The following is a 22,470-nucleotide window of genomic DNA, read 5'->3' on the forward strand; positions in this document are numbered from 1 at the left end:
TACGTATTGTCTTTGGTTCATTTCACTATATGAAAAGGAAGAGTTGACTAGTGCAACAAAAACCACCTAACCCACAAAGTCTAAAATATTTACCGTCTGGACCTGTCAGAAGGAGCCCTGGTGGCACAGTGGTTAAGACTGAGCTGTTAACAAAAAGGTTGGCAGTTACAACCCACCAGCTGCCCCACTCCAAGAGAAAGATGTGACAGTCAGCTTCTGTACAGATTTAGTCTTGGAAACCCTTTCAGGCAGTTCTTCTCTGTTCTACAGTTTCTCCATGAGTGGTAATCTACTCGAAGGCAAATATATTTGGGCCTGGTTTTGGCCCTTTAAGAAAATTTACCACCCTCTGCTTTTTATGGTGTGAGAGGAGATGGCAGAATTATACTGTAACTTTAGAGCTATATTGCTAAAAATTCTCTAATTTCTTTTCCGAAGAAACACCTACACCTCAGAGGAAAGGCCTTCGATCAAGTGCATTGCGGCCAAAAAGACCAGAAACGCCCAAGCAAACTGGTCCTGTTATTATTGAAACCTGGGTAGCAGAAGAAGAGTTGGAATTGTGGGAGATCAGGGCATTTGCTGAGAGGTAAGGAAATGGTTCCACCTGATGAGAGATAAGAAGATTTTATCACTTCAGAGTTAAAGAACTATGACTTTAGTAATGTGAGTAATCAGTATGTCCTAGTTATAAATTTATAGTAGTATAAATTAATTCCCTGTGTCCTAGTTAATTTTATTTCACCTTTAGATTTTAAATGGCTGGACGTATATAGTTTATTAAAATCCTGTGTGTGATTTATTATGTGTCATTGGTCAGTTTCTAATGATCTTAATTTAAATTTCTTACTTTTAATCAAAATAATTTCATACCTTTGCCTGGTGAGAAAGTCGGTCAAATTTCACTTCTCTCGATTATGAACTGTCAGATGCCAGGTAGGGTGGTGTCTAATGATCTCCCCGTTTGTTTCCTACAGAGTGGAGAAAGAAAAGGCACAGGCAGTTGAGCAACAGGCTAAGGTTAGTGAACAGAAGAAAGCGGAGGACTTCAAGGCCCCAATGGAGGTTCAGCTAAAACAGCAGCTATTGGCTGCCCAGCAGGTGGGGGATTTGGTACTAGTCCCACCTGGCAACGAATTTACATTTTTGGCCAAATTCATGCACACCAAAAGCACATTAATTGTGTGTGTGTGTTTATGTCTGTGTGTGTGTGTGTCTGTGTTATTGTGGTAAGTATATAAGTAACAGAACATTTGCCATTTGTACAGTCCTCGCTTGTACAGTTCATTGAAACTCATTACATTCATCCTGTTATTCAACCATCACTGTATTTTCCATAGTTCTCAGTTTTATTACTTGAAAATAGCTCTGTAGATACACTAAGCTGTGGTTTTGCCAAAAGTGTACATTTGGAACGTAATGTTTAAAATGGGATTTCTCTTATTTGTAATTCAGAGGGTAGTTTCTAAAGATAAATTTTTCCTATAAAATCCCAAACTGGAAAATCTCTATAATCAAAAAAACCAAACCTACTGCCATTGAGTCAGTCATGGCGACCCTATAGGACAGTACTGCCCCATAGGGTTTTCAAAGCTATAAATCCCAAACTCAGTGCCATTGAGTCGGATCTGACTCATAGCGACCCCTCCTTGGGTTTCCAAGGTGGTATCTCTACAGAAGTAGATTGCCCAGCTTTCCTTCCAAGGAGTGGCTGGCTGGTGGGTTTGAACTGCCAGCCTTCTGGTTAGCAGTCAAATGCCTTAAGCACTATGCTACAGTCTATGAAAAGGCAAAATCATATATAAAACTCTCTAAACATTTATGGTAATTGATGATCATAAAGCTACTGATGGTTCCTTACTATGTCCAAATTCGAGTTACTGGATGAGATCACGATTAGCAAGATACAACGCGATGAAACTTCAAGCCCAGCAGAAAGTTGGTATCCTGAGCTCCTTTCATATTTCAAAATGCAAATACTGAGGACTTTCTTTTGGCTTCTTTTCTCATTGCATTGCTTTACATACTTACATTTCCTTGGAACTATTATTTTTAATGTAAATAATGTACCATACGTGCTGGAATATTAGGAACCCAGATCAAAGGGGATTACTCTTTGTCCACTGGGAAGATAGTACCAAGGTTGTTAGTCAACTTGAATATATAGACTCTTAGGATGTAGCTGAAAGAGATACGTATCTATTTATAATGTTATTAGCTTAGTCATTCATAACACTCTTAAAATCACATATAAACTATTCACTTCAGTCTATGTTTTTCTTTGACCTCAGCTTACTGTAGGTCATTAGCTTCACTTAGATCAAAGTAGTTTGAGATAGCAGCACTTTTGGATTTTGTGTGTGATGCTGTCAGTGGAAATATATCCCCAGAAATAATATTGACTCAGCCAACTATTAGCTATTTGTTTGTTTTTCATCCTATAGGTGTATTTTGTCATCTCTACAACATAGCCACTTGATTTATTGCTTTTAAAAGTGTCTTTGAAAGGCTATTTGCAAAGACATGTAAGACTTCCGGTTTGGAAGTCACATCCCTAGGAAATCACTACCAAATTTGTCTTCAGTTTCTTTGCCTCCCTTTTTCCACTGATTTAGTAAGGTGACATCCCTAAATGTCCAAAGCTAAACTCCTCTTCTTAAGAGGAATTGCTGTGGGAAACACATCACATTATTTTCAGGTACATGCAGTGTGTACAAACATTATCCTGAAAAAATTGTATGTGATGTCTTTCACAGTCAGTGTGCAAAGGCAGGAGAGAGTTCAGCCTTGAAGTCCAATGTTAGTGCCCTTCCAGCTCTACACTAACTAGCTCTGTGGCCTTGGGCAAGTTGCAAAAGCTCTCTAAGCCTTAGTTGCCTAAGTTGATTTGAGCACTAAATAAGTTAGGATGGTAAAGCAACCACATTTGCAATAAATTCCACCTGTTGTTTTTAGACATGCAGGCTGACTCATCAGACCATTGTTGAAAAAGTATTAGACGATTTTGGCAATCTGTAATAAAATTGTATGCCAAAGATCTTTAATAAGGCTGTGGTCTGAAAGACCAGACTTTGCCGCTCTGTAGGAAATATATTTCTGGAAAAATGTTTGAACTATGTAGTGTGTCTAGAGATAGTTTTTATATGGTTGAGCTTTCCTGATTGCAGGTTTGCTGCCTTGAACAGCCTCATTAGATACTGACATGTTCTGTGTGGATAAACTAAAACTGCAGTAAACAGAAGCCTTTTGCAACTTCCCCATTTGATATCTGCTATAAATCCCACCACTGAGCAGCAAGGCCTGCCTGTCTCCAGTAAGATTGCCCACATCTCTTTTATTTTCAATCTGAAAGCCTGGATATGTGTACAGGCTGGAAAAATGTGACGTCTAAATTTTTCTGTTTTGAACAACTTCATACCTTTATTAAAATATATGTGTGGTAAAGCCATGAAATTTTTGCTTTCATCAAGAAATTAAATTCAGTGGTAAACTTACAGGCATAATTTCAGAAGTAAAATATTATAGAAATTTAGTATAAGCAGTTTCCTAGATCGGGAGAAATGTGAGCTGAACTTCTTGGGAAAGGCATTGTTTTTATTTAGAACTACTTTGGCTCATGTTTTCTCTTCCCTGACTTTTCTAGAAACGATTGGAGCAGCAGAAGCCTACAGTGATTGCAGCTTCTACCACTTCCCCAACGAACAGTACAACCAGCACCATCTCTTCAGCACAGAAAGTGATGGTGGCCCCCATCAGTGGCTCAGTTGCCTCTGGGGCTAAAATGGTACTGACTACTAAAGTTGGATCTCCAGCTACAGTAACATTCCAGCAAAACAAGAACTTCCACCAGACCTTTGCCACGTGGGTTAAGCAAGGCCAGTCCAATTCAGGTACACAGCTGTGATTCAATGAAAGTTTGCTTTTCATCTGGAAACAAAGGAATTTCAGTCCTTTACCTACTGAAATAAAACATCTCTTTAGAAAATTACTTCTCTTCCGCAGCTGCTTGACCAAATAAGCTGTAACAGTTGGTTTGTTCCAGATAATATTCATAATATTACATTAGTGAGACTCCTCTCTTCCATGATTTCACTTTCAACATTTACATAGTTCACGGACTTTGAGTGGAGAGGAATGTTTTGTCTTAAAATACAAAATGAGCCACATTTCATGCATTGGTGCCCTTCCTACAAGTCACAACGTTGCTGGTTATTTTACATCTAAAGCTTATTAAATGTCTTATACCCCATTAGCCACCAGCACAGCTGCCACATCTGCTACCACCATTGCCAGCACAGGTCAGACGTTCCAAATTACAGGCAATCCAGTCACTATGGCAGGAAAAGTAATTACCAAACTGCCACTTCCTGCAAACAGCAAGATTGTCGCTGTAAATGTGCCAGCAACGCAAGGAGGTAAGGGAAATGTGAGGAGTTTTAATTCGCATTTGCCAGATCATACTGTCGCCATTATTTTTCATTTCCTTTTCACTGGTTTCAGTCCTCAGATCTCACATTCTATGTAGTCCACTTTAAAACCCTGCCACACATAGTTTCTCCTCAGAAACCGAGTGACAAGAAGTGCTTTTAATTAAAGGGCTATTTGTTAACTATTTCTTCATCTTTTTTTTAAGGTGTTGTTCAAGTACAGCAGAAAGTCCTGGGTATCATTCCATCTAGTGCAGGTACAAGTCAGCAAACGTTTACTTCATTCCAACCCAGGACAGCGACTGTCACCATTAGGCCCAACACCTCAGCCTCTGGAGGAACCACCAGCACCTCACAAGTAAGAGCTCTGCAGGGTTATTGTGTTTTGAAGCGTTGAGCTCATCAGGTGAAGTTCTTAGAGTGGCGTTGTCTTGGTTCTGGTGCCACTATCACAGACACACCAGATGGATGGCTGTAGCAAACAGGAATTTATTCTCTTACAGTTTGGGAGGCTAGAAGTCCAAATCCAGAGTGCCAGCCCTAGGCTCTGGGTGAAGGCTCCTCAACCTTGGGCTTCAGCTCTGCCTCCTGTTCAGGCCCACTGGAGCTGGAGGCTTTTTCTGACTCACACAGCTGCTGGCTGCTGAGGCTGACAAACCCAAGACCGAGAAGTAAAATGGCACGGTCCCAAGGTCAGCAGACAGCAACGCAACAGGCCCCTGATTCAAGTCCAGGACCAATCCCAAGGTTAGCAAGCAACAGGACAGGCCACTGAGGTGAAGTCTCCGCCCAGAGCAGGATCCACATGTGCTTTGAGACCCCTCTCAAAGACTCGCCTTATGTACTGGAAGCAGGCTGCACCCTGCAGGTAGCTCCTAAGCTCCCCACAGAAGGTGCCACCATGGCGGTGATTACAGTCTCATCATGGGCAATAACTGCATTTAGCTGCCCAGCCGCTCAAAACCAATGCCCAACCAAGTTGACATGCAGCCTTAACTACCACAGGCCTCTTCCAGCATTAATGCAACGTCTAATTTTTCCTTGCCTTTTACTTAATGTGTGACAAAGTGTTGATTTGGAAACAATTGATTTGTAATATTTCTAAGTAAAAAATGATATACCAACCATTAGTTACTAATAGTTAATAGTGTCTTAGTATGGTTTATGGATAATAAGAATTGCTTGATAGGAGTTTTATAAGGAAAATTTATTTCTGTAAAACAATGGACAATACTGAACCACCCAAAGAAACGTGCTGTGCAGCCTAATTAAGAAATGGAATGAACTTGAAAGGGGATCTGTGTAGGAGATCCTTGATAGAGAGGGAGAACAATGTGGACAAAACTCAAAATCATTGGAGATTAAAAAAAGTGGGGGGACCAGGTTTGCTGGTCTGATAGAGCCTGGTGGAACCACTGAGATATTACTATGGCCCCTAGCTGCCCTTCAGATCTGGAACTGAACCCACACCTATGGTTTCCAGCCAAACAAAAGACAGGCATATGAGTTGAACTTTTACCTCAAGTAGATACACTCCTTGGCGAGAACAATCATGGGAGAAAGAAGGGCTGCTTACACACAGGGAGACAGCTCAGGGGGCAGGAGTGCATGGAGGGATGGTCACAGGGAAGAGGTAACTATGGGGAGGAAGTGGGAGGGGAGCTGTTGCATTGTGGTAAACTGTGGTCAATGTCATGAGACAAAGTATATGTGAATCGCTGTATGGAAAGTAAATTTGCTCTGTAAACCTTCACCCAAATCACAATTAAAAAAAAATGGAATGAAAAATGCAGTCCACGGCACTATAACGAGTGTGTTAGCCAGCTGGTATGCACACCCCTACAGCCATCATTTCCCTGGCTCTGGTATTATGAAAAAGATTTGAAGTTTTATGGAAGGTTATTGAACCGAAGCATAAAACTGAAAATAATGTGGTCTATAGTCTCAATCTTTAGATGTTAACAGGGCATTTGGTTTCTGATCTTGATTGTTTCCTCTCCTTGTTAGAGCTGTGGGTTGGCGCTTAGAGAAAACAGGACTTGATTTCCTGTGAGCAGCAGGGTGGATTTAGAACAAAGCATTGCTGAGTTTTATTCCTGCCTTTAGTCTATAGGTTGTTCTTGGTATCAGTGTCAAAGAATTTCACATGATCTCAATTGAATTAAATTTTTTCTTCTCAAAATTCCATCTTTATTCTAATGCTTAATATAAGTTAAAATGTCATGTCCAAGAGTGTTTGCCTTGTCTGCAGACGGTTTTATCGATACAGAATGTGTGAAGACCTTATGTTCTAAGTCTAACATGCTTTAGTCTTTTCGAAACATTTTAACTCATTGTCCTTTGTGTCATTTACAGGTAATCACAGGGCCTCAAATCCGCCCTGGTATGACAGTGATTAGAGCACCACTTCAACAGTCGCCGCTAGGAAAGGCAATCATTCGAACACCCGTGATGGTACAGCCAGGTACGCACCCATTCAGTAGCACTGTCTTACATCTAAACGACCATTTAGAGCATCTCTGATACTCTGTGTTTGGCACTCTACATACGAGAAAATACCAATGTGAAGTAATACTTCGAAGCCTACCAAATTTCTAGTCTACTGTGGGATGCATCCATAGATACTGTTTCATTCTTGGCACTGCCATTAAGAGAAAAGTACAGGTATGCTTGTTAAAAAAAGACAAACAAGCAAGAACTTCTAATAAGTGAAATATGTACCATTCAAATCATGAGAGTGAAGAGAATGAGCAAACAAAACAATCTCTGTGGCAAAGGGCAGGAGTTTTGGTGGCACAGTGCCTAAGGCATTTGCCTGCTAACCAGAAGGTTGGTGGTTCAAACCCACCAGCTGCCCCACAGAAGGAAGATGGGGTAACCTACTTCTGTAAAGATTTACCACCTTGGAAACCCAGTAGGGGTCGCTATGAGTTGGAATCAACTCAGTAGCAGTGGGTTTGGTTTTTGGTTTTTATGGCAAAGAGTGGGAAGAAATTCAGGAAACTACTATGAAGCATGTAAAACAAGATCACAAAGGCAATGCCAGACCTGTCACTTACACAGCTAATGTGAATAAGTTCAAAGTCCTATATTAAAAGTTGGAGACTATAACGATTGAGTGAAAAAATCCAACTATACATTTATGTCTAAAATCAAATCATCACAAAAGGAAAAAAGATGGGCCGAGACACATGACATAAACGTCAGAGACACATGAAATAAAGGGAGGTGAAAGGGGGACAAAAAAGCAAGAACAGCCCTACTAATGTTGCACAGAGTGAATTCAATGTCAAAGAAAAAAAGGTAGTGGCTTACAGATAAAAATTGCAATGAAGATGCAATGTTGAATCTTTATGATCTTAAATAACAGTAAGTGTATGAAGTGCTTCAGTTACTAACAGAAGCATAATAAACCAGCAATGGACTGTATATCAGGTTATGTGTCTCTAGGAATTTACATTTTTTAATATATTTATGGGCTCCTTGGTCATATAATGAACCACAGATAAAACTTTGATAACTTCCAGAAAGCGGAATGTATATAGGTCACATTCTTTGACCACACTGTAGTAAAGCTAGAAATTAATATTAAGATACTTTGCGAATAAATTTTATTTACTTGAAAATTTACAAAAGTATGCTCTCACAAATAACTTTCTGGTAAAGAAACATCAATGTGTAATTGCAAGCAAATTATCAAATAGCACCTTTAAGCCATGTTGCCAGAGCTGAACTCGGAGGTCAATTCATATTTCTTCATTCAACCAATATTTGAGTACCTGCTCTATACAGTTGAGATAAAGTAAACAAAACAACCCAATATTCTTAAACAGTAACTAATCAGAAATTAGAAAAATACATAAAACAAGTCTTGAAAGAAAACAGGAGGGAACAAATAGCCAAAAGTAATGATAATGAGAAACCAGAAAAGGCAAAAATTATTAAACAGACCATTCTTTTCACATCTTATCTTGAAAAAAAGAGAGCAAAACACTAATTCACAGAATTATGAATGAGGAAATATTATAAAAATATAGTTTTGTTAAAAATCTCGAGAGAATTATGCACTCAGATCCTTGTGAGACTCTGAAATCTCACTGTCAAAACTCTGAAACTGAGTTGGAAATTTGACAGCAAGACATAATTATATACTGTGCTTGTAAACTGGAAGTCTCAATAACTCATAGCAAGGAAAGAAATTAGAAAAGTTACCATAGAATTACCTATACAAAAATATTCCACATCTCAAGTTTTATGGGTAAATTCTTTGAAATTGTCAGGGAACAGATAATTTATTACTTAAAAAAAATACAGGGCATAGGAGGAATAAAACATAATCTCCCCATTCATTTTACAGATTTAGCACAACTGTGACATCAGACGTAAGGCGCTGTGGTGGCACTGTGGTTTAGGTATTAGGCTGCTGACAAAATGTTGACAGTTCAAACCCACTAGCTGCCCTATGGGAGAAAGATGAGGCAGTCTGCTTCAGTAAAGATTACAACCTTGGGATCCCTATGGGGGGGTCACTGTGAGTTAGAATCAACTCAGTGGCAGTGGGTTTGATATTTTGGCTCGTAAACCAAACATAGCAGTATTTAAAAAAGAGGAAGTGGGGACAATCTTATGTTCCTATGCAGGATTTACCCCAGAAAAGAAAGGGTAATCTGTTACTTCAGTTGATGTTACCAAGACAGTTGATAAAATTCATTATCTATTCCTGTTTAAAACTTTGTCAGTTGGGCAGGTAACTGAAAGGAAAGGTGTAACTGATACAAAGGTTGGTGGGTTTGAACCACCAGGCTTTTGGTTAGCGGCTGAATACCTTAACCACCGTGCAACCAGAGCTTCTTGTTTCTCAATGCAGATACTGCTTTCTTCTTCCAGTGCCAGGCCCTGCTCCAGCCCCATGTAGGACTACTGTTAGGAACAGCAGAGACAAAATATCAGCCCTCGTAGAGCTTATGGTCCAGTGGGAAAAGTAGACAGTAAGCAGATAAGTTATATATGTATTATGCTAAATAGCAATTACAACTTAGTAAAAAGGAAGGTGACAAGAATGTTGAAGGGTTGTCTCGGGTGGTTTGCAAAGGAGAGGTGAGTCCTGGCAAGGGCGGCTGGAGAAGGACCACTGACGAGGTGAAATTTGAATGAAGACCTGATGGAAATGAGGAAACTCTGCAGCTGTCTGGATAGAGGGTTCTTCATGAAGGAGCATCAGATACAAAGGCCCTGAAGTGGGAGTGTGCCTGGGCTATTGAAGGAAAGGCTCAGTGACCTGCGGGGCTGGTCGGCTGAGGGGGAAGAGGAAGGCGGAGAGTCGTGGGCGCTGGGGCTGGAGAGGTGGAAAATGAGGTGTGGAGATGTGTGTGTCTGAGCGTGGACAGGCCTCACTGGAGCTCAGCCCTGTTGTTACTGCTACACTCGGCTTTCTCAAAAAGGGATCTGTAGACTACCCAGGTATCATTGAAAACTTTTAATTTTTGTATTTGCATTTTGATGGTAATCTGTTAGTGAATTAATACGTACATATTGGGGAGCCTCTGGATGACCATTATCTAATCCGTTGAAAGAAAGCAAACAATTGCCATCAAGTTGATTCCAGCCCACAGCCACCCTGTGTGTGCCGGAGAACTGTGCTCTGGAGAACTGTCCAGAGCCGATTTTGCCGAATAGATCGCCAGGCCTGCCTTCCGTGGTGCCTCTGGGTGGACGCAAACCTCCACCCTTCCAGTTTGCACCACTTAGTACAGCATGTTCTCCATCTACATTTATGATGATCCTGGTGACCCCCTAAAGTGGTAACTTCCCATGCATTGTTTCCCAAACTGCCGTACAAGGACGTAGTGCCGGCGTCCAAAAGTTCTCAATTAGAGCATTTGACTGCACTACACCATATGCCTTTTAATTCATCTTGAAAAAAATAAATGGATGAGAATAACCAAGAAAATTTTAGAAGTGATGGAAGACTTGCCCTGGCAGTTGTTCTGGAATATTATAAAGCCACCAGAATCAGGTGATAGCAAAGGAAGACTAGATAGAAGAAGCTAATTAAAGAAGCTTTATGTGTGAAATTTGGTTGTAAGACGAAGGTATCACTCAGTCGGCAGGGAGGGACTCGATTCACCGGTAAATGATACTGGAATAATCAGCTTACAGCTTGGGGCAGCAGTAGACCTTGGTCTCAAAACGTGTACCATGACTGAGAGAAGATATTTAGGAAGATGTGTCTGATTGGAGAATGCAGGAGAACTATAACAGACGGTAATTAAAGTGAAAAATTTCTGAAAAGCAAAAGTATGGCCAGATTGACAAGTTTATAGTTTAAAAATAAATAAAGGTAGATAGTAAAATGAGAAAAACACATATTTGCAATTTATATCTTTAATTTATAAAAAGCTATCATAAGTCCAAAGGAAAAGATAAAAAGACCCAAGTAGAGAAATGGGTGGAGTGTGGACAGTTGGCCATTGGAGTACGAATGACTTAAACAGTTTGAAATCTCTACCCTCTGTAGGAGTTGAAGCAATGCAAGCACTGTCAGGCTGTGTTTACTCTTTCCAGGTGCTTGAATAGTTTGCTGTACTAGTGAGAACTAGACTTGTCAAGGGTTCAGTGAAATGCAGAGGTGGTGGTGGGCGTGTGAGTTGGTGTAACTTTCCTATTACTCAGCTGCTAGATAGTAAGAGATAGGTTTGTGGGTGAACAGAAAGGCAGGATACCAAAAGCACACTACACTAAGGAAAAGGAAGGCACGGAGAGGTACACAAGAGGTACAGACAACAAGGCTAAACACTTTTGCATACATCTTTTTAACAGTCATAACAAACATTGGTCTATGGGTAGATACCTACATAGATAGGCCAAATGATCAGGTATAGGTAGGCAAAAGGGAATATACCCATGACCATATGTAAATTTGGCAGGTGATATTTCTACATACATATTTGTGTGTGCTATGACAATGTCGTATTACACTGGGCAAATCTGCTGCAAAAGACCTTGCTAAAATGGTAAGGAGCAAAGGTGTCACTTTGAAGACTAAGGTGCACCTGCACCTGACCTAGGCATGGTTTTTTCAGTCGTCTCATATACATGTGAAAGCCGGACAGTGAAAGAGACTGAAGAAGAGTTGATGCATTTGAATTATGGTGTTGGCAAAGAATACTGAAAATACCATGGACAGCCAGAAAAATGAACAAATCTGTCCTGGAAGAAGTGCAGTTGGAATGCTTCTTGGAAGTAAGAATGGCCAGACTTCATCTCACCCATTTGGTCATGTTGTCAGAAGGGACCAGTCCCTGGAGAAGGATATCATGCTGCATAAAGCAGAGGGTCAGTGAAAAAGGAGAAGACCCTTAACAGGGTGGATTGACCCAGTGGCTGCAATGATGGGCTTAAGCAGAGCAAGGGTTGTGAGGCTGGTGCGGGACCAGGCAGTGTTTGGTTCTGTTGTCCACAGGGTTACTGTGGCACCTATCAACAGCAACATAAGAATGTCCATTTATATAATAGAGCTAATGGGGCAAAGTTAGGATAACTTTCTAGCCACAGCCAAACACCTTGAAGGAATGAGTCACAGGGCCTCACGCTTAGGGCCATTGTTGCAGGGGATATTAAGCTCAGTTAGAATAACATGCTACACAAAAACTTTGCTCTGCATCCTACTTTGGTGAGTAGTAACTGGGGTCTTAAAAGCTTGCAAGTGGCCGTTTGAGATGCAACCATTGGTCTCTCCGCATCAGGAGCAAAGAGTGGAGAAAATCAAAGATGCATAGACACAGTCAAGGGACTAGTGGATCATGGGAGCCTCAGGCTGCATGACCCTGAGACCAGAACTAGATAGTACCCGGCTACCACTGGCAACCACTCAGGAAGGGATCGAAGTAGGAGATCCTGAATAGAGTGGGAGACAGAGTGGAGCAAAATTCAAAATCAAAAACAACCAGGCTTACTGGTCTGATTGAGACTGGTGAATCCCCCGAGAATAGGGTGGGCCCTAGTCACCCTTCAGGCCTGGAATTGGACTCACTCCCGTGGCTTCCAACCAAACAGTAGACAGGCCTACAAGCTAAACAAATACACCAGGTAGGTGCACTCCTTAGAACAATCAAACATAGACTATCAGAAGGGCAGGAATGCATAGAAAAGAAGGGCACAAGAAAAAGGTAACCACAGGGAGGAAGTGGGAGGAGCTGTTAAATTATGGGATTGCAGTTCAGTGTCATGAAACAAAATGTTTGTGAACTGTTGAATGGAAAATGAATTTGCTCTGTGAACTTTCACCCAAATCACAGTTACAAGCAAACAAACAAAATCAGTTTAGTATTGTGTTCCTGCTGTGAACCCAGTACACTTTAGTATTGTGTTCCTGCTGTGAGCCCAGTACATGTTAGTATTGTGTTCCTACTGTGAACCCAGCACAATTTTGTGGAGTTAAGGAAATGATCAGAAGCACACAAAGACTGATAAGCAAGGGTTTTACCACCACTTATGTAATGAGCCCTGGTGGCGCAGTGGTTAAGCATGCAGCTGCTAACTGACAGGTCAGCATTGTGAGTTCAGCAGCTACTCTGCAGGAGGAGGCGGCAGTCTGCGTCTGTAGAGACTGCAGCCTTGGAAACCAATGGGGCAGCTCTCCTCTCCTGGAGCTTTGCTGTCAGTCAGAGCGGCCTTGACAGCAGTGGGTTGATGAGAAGATGAGAAGGGAGAGTAATCTGGATATCAAAATAGGGTTCGTTTTATATATGTACAGTAATGGCGCTCTGGTGGCACAGTGCCTAGAGCATTTGACTGCTAACCAGAAGGCTGGCGGTTCAAACCCACCAGCCACTCCTCGGAAGGAAGGTTGGGCAATCTACTTCTGTAGTGATACCGCCTCGGAAACCTAAGGAAGGGTCACTATGAGTTGTATCAGACTCAACGGCAGTGAGTTTGGTTTTTTTAGGTTTCGTGTACAATAATATTAAAGACCACCCAGCCATTAAAAGAAGCACACATTAAAAATATCTTTTCCCCACAAAACGAAAAAGAAAGGACATAAATACAAAAACTTAAGAAATATGATTTTATTTACTAATTTAAAATGAATCTGGAAACTGTAAATGTAAAATTAGACCAAATAATCACTCCTGACGACTTATCCACAAGGGGAAGGAATCCCTCTTGCCTTCCCCCCCCCACCCCAGTTTCAGTGAATTAAGTGAAAAAGTCGGGTTTTCAGAAGAATACAGTGCCGCTCCATTCGTTCAGTTGGCACTGGGGCGATTGCTGGGTCAGCTTCCTCTGAGCACTTAGTCCTGGTGCTGAGCATGGGTGCTCCTTGCCCTTAGAGTCCCCTAAGCTGTTGGTCAAAATACCTGTAAGAGAAGCTCATTTGGCCCCGTGTATTCCAAATTCTCAGTGTATTTTACTTCAGATTCACATGAATTAGTTATATATTAGATTATTATTTTTAATATGATATTTCTAAGAAAAGACAGCCTTGTCAATGGCATATTTTACACATCCTCTCTGTTATCATTTTGGCTTTAGACACAAAAGAATGTTGATTATTTTTCCACCCTATTTCAGATAGAGGGAACGAAGGGGTGATTGCCAGTGAGTTGAATAAGAACACACATTGACAACTGAAAGGTGGTCCTTTCAGTGTGGCTGTATCTCTGGATTCATCCTTGGGCCTTCCATAAGTCTTGTTAAGAATTGAAATGAGTGCACTTACCTGCGGTGCTCAACCATTTCAACTCAGAACGGTGCCGAGGGCCCCACGGCTTCATAATGGTCTGCTGTTTGCATAGGTGCTCCTCAGCAGGTGGTGACACAGATCATCAGAGGGCAGCCCGTCTCAACCGCAATCTCTGCCCCTAATGCTGTCTCCTCAGCACCTGGGCAGAAAGGACTGACACCAGGCACAGCCACTGCCAACCTACCGGCGCCAACCTCACAGCCGCCCCGCCCTCAACAAGGACAGGTGAAGCTTACTATGGCTCAGCTCACTCAGTTGACACAGGGCCACGTAAGTAATGGCGACTTGGTTTCCATTTTAGAGATGACTTTACTTGTCCCTGCTGTACGTTTAAAAACAGGTACTTACTTTCATAAGTTTAAAAACTGTAGTTATTTTAAGAAATGGTGGTTTCATGGGGTGAAAAGAAAATACTCCATTATTAAGTCCTGCAGGCAGTGAGCTATGCCAGCAGGAGGGATACCCTCATACCACCAAGATTTGTTTAGTGGCCAGTTTCCCATGGAAAAATAAAACTGGATTATGTTAGAACACTTCCTTCCAAGACAAGACTGACTATTGTAAAGGTACCCGTTCTTGCAGGTGTTGCTCAGTAGGGGTGCTTCCAGTGAAAACACAGTTCCCAAGAAAATTCATAAAGTTTTTTTTGTGGAACTTGACAAGCTTCTTGTAAAATTTCTATGGAAGTATGAAAGACCACGAATGGTTATGACGGTGAGGCGGGAGGCTTTGCGCTGCGTGATAACTTGATATCAAAACTTGCAAAGCTGCAGTAACTGATACAATGAGGTATAGACTACAGGATAGACAAATAAATGACACAGTCAAGCATACAAAAGGTGACACTTGTGAACACTTGTTAGGTTTGCAGAACACTGAAGAAGGGACAGCCTTTCACTGGTACTGTGCAACTGGTTATAGGTTGGAAAACATGAAATTGGACTAGTGCTTCGCTCTGTACATATACTCAGTCCTAGGAGAACGAAAGGCTTGCCTGTGAAAGGCAAAACTGTAGTGTTCATGGAAGATAAGAGGATATGTTCATAACCTTGGCACAGGAAAGACTTTCTTAAAAAAGCCACAATACACTAACCATTAAAGGAAAGATTTATAAATTCAGCTATTATGTGTTAAAAGAATGAGAGAAGGTACAAATATAACTGGTCGAGGACTATATAAAGAATCCATGAAGAACCACTACAAATCAGGAAGGAGAAAATCCAGATAGCTCAGTAGAAAAGGAAAGGCCAAGTTGATAAGGAAAGATTGTTGTTATTGTTTTTGTGTTTGTTTTTGTTTGTTAATTTTATTTACGTTATTATTGTTGAGAATATGTACAGCAAAACCATCAAGTCAGCAGTTTCTGCGTAAACACTTTAGTGACACTGATTCCGTTCTTTGAATGGTGTACCCATTCTCACCTTCCCTTTCTAAGTTGTTCCCCCTCCACTAACATAAACTCACTGCCCCCTGAGGTGCCTCTCTGATCTTTCAAGGTGCTGTTCTCATTTTGATCCCATATACATGTACATAAATTAACTGTGTATATGGGATCAAAAGGACAACAGAAAGATTTTTTGAGGACTGTTCAAAAAACCAAAAGCTGCGGAATTTTATTAGTCATCAGGGAACTGCATATTAAAATTATATACCTAAGAGATCAGTAAAATTAAAATTGTCCAACAAAACAACAAATGAGCAAGGGCGTGGAGCAAGATGATCTCCCCCCCACTGTAGGTAGAAGAATATATTGGGTTCAGCCATCGGGCCAAACTCCGAAACTAGACTGGTATGTATTTCTAGCCACACCTTTGTCAAGAAGTTTTGAGGGCTGTTATACCCACTCCTAAGCATTCTCTGGTAGAGTTGAAGGTGTGCATGGCCCTGGACCCAGAAGTTCTTGTTCTAAATCTAGAGATGCATGTTCATGTGTATGCCAGAATACAAGTACATGAATGTTCATAGCCTGGACAGCATTGTCCATAAGATCCCCAAACCAGGAACAACCCAAACTACAATCAGTTGGATAAATAAAGTACGTTACGTTCCTGCCGCCACGGAAACGCACAACGTGCGGCTCCACAGAACTGCACAGATGAGTCTCATAGGTTGTTGACTGAACCAAGTCACAGGAGATGCAGAGGTGCCGTCTGGTGGTGTTGCCTTAGACCTTAGTTGTATATTTTCATTATATTAAGGGTCTTTTCAACATAAAAATGACTTGATAAAAATGATCACTTAAAAATCTAAGCTTTGAACACTGTTGACTTGATGTGTTTTTTCCCACAGGGTGGCAATCAAGGTTTGACAGTAGTGATTCAAGGGCAAGGCCAGACCACTGGGCAGTTGCAGTTGATACCTCAAGGGGTAGCTGTGCTCCCAGGCCCAGGACAGCAGCTCATGCAAGCTGCAATGCCGAACGGGACTGTTCAGCGGTTCCTCTTTACCCCCTTGGCAACGACGGCCACGGCCGCCAGCACCACGACCAGCACCGTCTCCACTGCAGCAGCAGGTACAACTGGGGTTCGTCAGAAATAGCGAATGGTGTTCTCACATCTGTTCGGCTAACAGAGGAGACAAAGGGGGACAAATACTTACCTTTGGGAGTCTGTACCTCAAGCCTCACAAGATCTCAGGTGCTTTTGTGCCTTCTTCTTAGAGACTCCCTATCACCACCACGATGGAGAGGGGGGCAAAAAATAATGGATGTCTTGGTAACTGTGTCCACACTTACTCCCTGCCGAGTCTTGGCAGCAGTGATCCAGTCATGGAGGTGATCTCGGGGAGGGTGGGTGTACTCAGCCTACAGCCTGGAATTGAGAGCTACAGGTCTGGAACGACTTTGTTAAGTACCTCCTGTGAGCCCCTGTCACTGTTCACCACCACCATGCCATAGGAGGAGAGGCTGGGTGGGGAGGGAGCAGAAGACTGGGCTCATTTCCAGGCTGTACTTTGCTTTGGAAGCCAGTTCTCTATGGGCGTGGAGAGCCAGTAAACTGTGTGGGGAACAAACGTGAAACAGGCCCAGGCCCCCCAGGTTAGAACAGCCCTCACCCAAGCAAGTCCAACCTTCTACATTAAAATACAGAATTCTTGACTTCTGAAAATTCCCTTAAATGCTTTAAACATGGTCTTATGTTCTAGAGTAATGAAAATGTCTGACCTTTCCTTTTCACAGGTACAGGTGAACAAAAACAGAGTAAATTGTCACCCCAGGCACAGGTGCAACAGGCCAAAACCCTCCCACCTGCTCAGTCATCCAGCGTGAGTCCAGAAGGGCCGCCACCGACTGCTCAGTCTTCTGCTCAGCCCCAGGCCCCAACCCAGCCCCCGTCCCCAGCTCAGCCTGAAGTTCAGACTCAGCCTGAAGTTCAGACCCAAACAACCGTTTCATCCCATGTTCCTTCCGAAGCACAACCCATCCAAACACAGTCATCCAAACCCCAAGTTGCAGTACAGTCTCAGCCTCAGAGTAATGTCCAAGGACAGTCTCCTGTTCGTGTCCAAAGTCCACCACAGACTCGAATACGTCCATCAACTCCATCCCAAGTGTCTCCTGGACAGCAGTCCCAGGTTCAGACTACAGCCTCACAGCCGATTCCAATTCAGCCACATACTTCTCTTCCGATACCTTCCCAAGGCCAGCCACAATCACAACCCCAGGTACAGTCTTCAACTCAAACTCTTTCATCAGGACAAACGTTAAATCAAGTTACTGTTTCATCCCCATCCCGTCCTCAGCTACAAATACAGCAGCCACAGCCCCAAGTCATTGCTGTGCCTCAGCTGCAACAACAAGTCCAGGTTGTGGCTCAGATACAGGCTCAGCAAGGTGGTGTGCCCCAGCAAATCAGACTCCAGTTACCCATTCAGATGCAGCAAAGCAGGCCTGTGCAGACTCACCACATTCAGAATGTGGTTACAGTGCAGGCAGCCAGTGTGCAAGAGCAGTTGCAAAGGGTTCAGCAACTCAGGGATCAGCAGCAAAAGAAGAAACAGCAACAGATAGAAATTAAGCGTGAACACACCCTCCAAGCTTCTAATCAAAGTGAAATCATTCAGAAACAGGTAAAGTCATTAAGTAAAAGCAGCATGTTCAGTAGCTTGAATTATTGTGCTGTGCATTAGACTTAGTGTTTGGTTTCATTAGGTTTCCGAAATGAGACAAAATTTACTAATGCTTAAACTTAGAAGAAGCACTAGATTGACCAAAACATACCGAATGATTACGATGGTTTGAAGTCTCTGGTAGATATATAGAGTCAGTGCCTATTGAAAAGTCACTGTATTTTGGGAGAACCATGATGGGAAGAATGGAACTAAGAGTTTAAGGATCATGGATACAAAACGTGAAGGATTAGCTGCGTTTTAAAACTGCTTCAGACATGATAGCAGTTTATTTGAAATTATTTCTGTTTTCATTTCTCAGTTTGCGTAGACACAAAGCAAATTTTAGACAGGCTAGACTCATTTGTATTTCTAGCCACACCTTTGTCAAAAAGTTCTAAAGAGTATTACACCCACTCCTCATTTATCTACATGATTAGCTTTCAAAGACCAGGGCGTTACGCAAAAGTCGGTGTTGTGGAAAAATGGAAGATGACCGCATCAGAGCACAAAATGGAAGATGAGCACATCATTACACAACTGCCACATCCCATCATTACACTACTGCCAGTCCACTGAGGATCGTGGATTGACAAGCCAAGTTGATGCATAATCTTAACCATCACAGTCTGAGTTACTCTTGCTTAGCACCTCAGCATTCATCATTGCAAATGTATGTCATTAATGCACAAAGTAGACAGTAGGTTTTCAGCGTTGTAAATGCAGAGTGTCAGATAATGAGAGACTCAGTAAGTGAGGAGCAGGTGTATTCCATAGCTTAGATAAAAAGCAGCCTCTTTTAGTGGCATCTCAGTGAAGTGAGACGACTTGAATGAGTTAGAAGTGTTTACTCAAGAAGTCACATTCGTAACAACCTACAGCTTTATTGAGGAACACGTTCTTTGTTTCCTCAACTTGCATCACTCGGTGCTAGTTAGGAGTTTGAGTGTGGATTTCATCTCTCAGGGAGGCAACATCTTACGTAAGTGTAGTGAAGAAAATTTCAGAAAAACAATGTGTTCGCTTGAAAAAGAGCCAAAACACGGGGAAAAGAAATGGGAGGGGTGTGTGTCCTCTTTAATGGAGACAGGGTGTAGTCAGAGCATTGCTTATGGGATGTAATTGAATTCTCAGTTAATATTTTGCTTGCTTTGATGCCTGCATTTCAGTTCATCCTAGTTAAAGTCAGTAACTAAAGGACTGAAAAATACTTCTAGATTTACGCTATTAAGTACAGTAGCCACTAGCCACACATGACTATTTAAATTAATTAAAATTAAATGAACTTTAGAATTCTGTTCTTCCATCTCACTGGCCGCATCCAGGGGCTCAGTGACCACATGTGGCCTGTGACCCCAGTGTTAAACAGTGCAGCTCTAGGACATTGCCATCATCGCAGAAAGTTCTGTTGAGCAGTGCTAGTCCGGGTACTACAAACTTATTTTCTGACACAATTTTCCCGTAAGGATCCAAAGTACAACATGGTTCTCAAAAGGTCAAGAGATCTGATCGTGGTGTACGTGAGGTCACCGTGAGTCAGGGGCCAACTTGACAGTAGCTGCCAGCAGCAGAAGTTTAGAAGCGTCTGTCAGCTCGCATTGTGTTTCCTGTTCGTACGTCGTGGAGCTTTGCGTGTCCCATGTGCCTTGCATTCTCTGCCTTGGTCCATGACTGTACCTACCAGTCAAATCCCTCCCCTGAAATGAGGCCTTCTCAGGAAGGTTGGAAGTTAGCTTCAGTGTGTGTGTCACTGGAAGATCACTGGAATAAGAAGAAAGGTTTTTATAGGATGAAGGTAGGTCTCCAGGAGCCCTAACCCTAAAGAAGGTAGGGACCTGGCCTCCAGCAAGCAAATGATGACAGTACAGGCAGTTCTCTGTGCACTTGAAATGTTCTGTTTTTATAGTTAAAAGAATTGTAAGAATTTATACTTTCTTCTTACCGAGCCGTGAGTGGAAAACCATGTCTTCCTATAAAGAGTACACGTGTTACCAAGTCATGAGCCCTGTTCTTGGGTCCTGAAATTTCTGTGAAATTCACTTATCTCCCCTCAGGGTACCCTTGTTGAAATGTCTGTCTTACCAGCCACCTGCTTTTGTTGGAATGATTAAATAAGATCCTATATGTAGAAGGACTTTTCAAATGGCAAAGGAATTTTAAAGTCGTAAGGTAGTAGTATAAAGTTGAGGTTACATATAATATGTCCAAATGCATTATCACACAGCTTTTAGTACTGTAGACTCTGAACTTTATTTTTTAAATAAAGCCTAATTATAAGTTGAGAATTATTACAGTGTCTGTCCTCTAATCTGTATACAGGCATAAGTTGGAGATACTGTGGCTTTGGTTTCCAAACTACCACAATAAAGCAAGTCACACAAATTTGTGTTTTTCCCAGTGCATATGGATTTGTTTACACTACCCTGTAGTCTGTTAAGGGTGCACTAGCATTATGAGCAAGTTTGAAGTATTGTGAGAGCTACCAAAGCACGACACAGACACACAAAGTGAGCACAGCTGTTGGAACAATGGTACTGATAGACTGTCTCATGCAAGGTTGCCACCGAGATTTTTGTTTGTTTGTTTGGTTGGTTGGTTGGTTTTAATTAATTTATTTTAAAAAATACACAGTATCTGTGGAGTGCAATAATAAAACAAGGTATACCTGTACGGGGCAGGGTGCTCTTTAAAATTAATGCCTGTGAAAACAGCAAAATGTTAGAAGCATGGCCTTTGGAGAGCAATGGCCAGCTTAAAATCTCAGCTGTTTTGCTTATTCTTCAATCTCAAACTAGTCAGTTAATTTCTTTACGAGTCAGTATCTCGTAAACGTACCCCTCCCTTCAGTGTTGTTATGAGGAGTAAATGAGGTGAAGTCAGTTGGCTTGGCTTAGCACAGTACCCAACACATGGTGAAAATCCTGGCCATATGGTGGCTGTTCATTTTATTTGTATTATGATATAAAATTCTTACAGTTTCTTTGGAAAACACATCTGTTCAGATTTCTACTGTTATCTGTGTACCCATTTGTAATCACTATAAAATACACACTTTTGGATTTTGTTCTGTCCTGAAGGTGGTGATGAAACATAATGCTGTAATCGAGCATTTAAAACAGAAAAAGACCATGACTCCAGCTGAAAGAGAGGAGAATCAAAGGTAGGGACACATGCTTATGGCCCAGCAGCCGGGCCTCCTCGTCTTATCAGTCTCTGCAGCCCACACATGAGTTCTGGCTATATTTTTTCACTTGGTTGAAGTCCATTAAATAAGAATACCTGGTACTAATAGGCACTTGGTAATAGGTGCACGTAACTGGTTTGAATCACTCTGAAGTTCTCATCGTAGGAAGTTTATGACAGCGGTTGACACAGAAAAATCACTGTGTTAAGTCTTTCAGAATGAAATGGCCAGCGTGACACAGATTGTGTATTTTTCTCTAGAATGATTGTCTGTAACCAGGTGATGAAGTATATTTTGGATAAGATCGATAAAGAAGAAAAGCAGGCAGCGAAAAAACGGAAGCGTGAAGAAAGTGTGGAACAAAAACGGAGCAAGCAGAACGCGACCAAGCTCTCGGCCCTGCTTTTCAAACACAAAGAGCAGCTGAAAGCTGAGATTCTGAAAAAGAGAGCGCTCCTGGACAAGGAGCTGCAGCTGGAAGTGCAGGTGAGAGGTGTCCAGCGGTTAGCGTCTGACTTGATTCTTTCCTCCCTTCCTTCCCGGGTGTCCAGCGGTTAGCGTCTGACTTGATTCTTTCCTCCCTTCCTTCCCGGGTGTCCAGCGGTTAGCGTCTGACTTGATTCTTTCCTCCCTTGGTTTTTCAGTTCAGCTTGTATTTTCAGATTTAAGCCGAAAATGGGTATGAGTTCAAAATCGTTTTCTTCCTGCTCACACCTCGTGGACCTTTGTGTGTTCCACGCGGCTTCCTTCTCTCTCTTCTTCCTTTTCTGTATCTGTCATGCGTGATCTTCACTGTTAAGATGAAACCTCTTCATTGGGGTTTGAAACTCTGGGCTTCTGGATTTGGCGTGTGTGTAGAGAGTACATAGAGTAAAAGCTGTGGACATGGGTCTTGAAACAGGCAGAGATTTTATATCTAAATATACATTGCAGTCTCCAAACGAGCCCCATTGAGAGAGAGAGTCTCTTGATGAAAATACTCAAATCTCTTTGGGAATGGGTTTCAG

At 41.9% G+C, this 22,470-nt stretch overlaps 1 protein-coding gene across 1 annotated transcript in view; it reads left to right on the forward strand.

The window, feature by feature from the left end:
- Window positions 1–22,470, forward strand: part of BPTF (bromodomain PHD finger transcription factor) — a 172,971-nt gene that overhangs the window by 128,194 nt on the left and 22,307 nt on the right. Inside the window, exons 18-27 of the mRNA XM_042783542.1 lie at window positions 439–589; window positions 978–1,020; window positions 3,644–3,890; window positions 4,634–4,785; window positions 6,783–6,891; window positions 14,225–14,442; window positions 16,462–16,684; window positions 17,351–18,240; window positions 21,357–21,439; window positions 21,724–21,949. Of these exons, the coding sequence (XP_042639476.1) occupies window positions 439–589; window positions 978–1,020; window positions 3,644–3,890; window positions 4,634–4,785; window positions 6,783–6,891; window positions 14,225–14,442; window positions 16,462–16,684; window positions 17,351–18,240; window positions 21,357–21,439; window positions 21,724–21,949 (2,342 nt within the window). The remainder of the gene's footprint in view (window positions 1–438; window positions 590–977; window positions 1,021–3,643; window positions 3,891–4,633; window positions 4,786–6,782; window positions 6,892–14,224; window positions 14,443–16,461; window positions 16,685–17,350; window positions 18,241–21,356; window positions 21,440–21,723; window positions 21,950–22,470) is intronic.

Source organism: Orycteropus afer, unplaced genomic scaffold, assembly GCF_000298275.1.
Source record: "Orycteropus afer afer isolate SDZICR_OR568_19922 unplaced genomic scaffold, OryAfe1.0 scaffold00018, whole genome shotgun sequence".
Classification (NCBI taxonomy): domain Eukaryota; kingdom Metazoa; phylum Chordata; class Mammalia; order Tubulidentata; family Orycteropodidae; genus Orycteropus; species Orycteropus afer.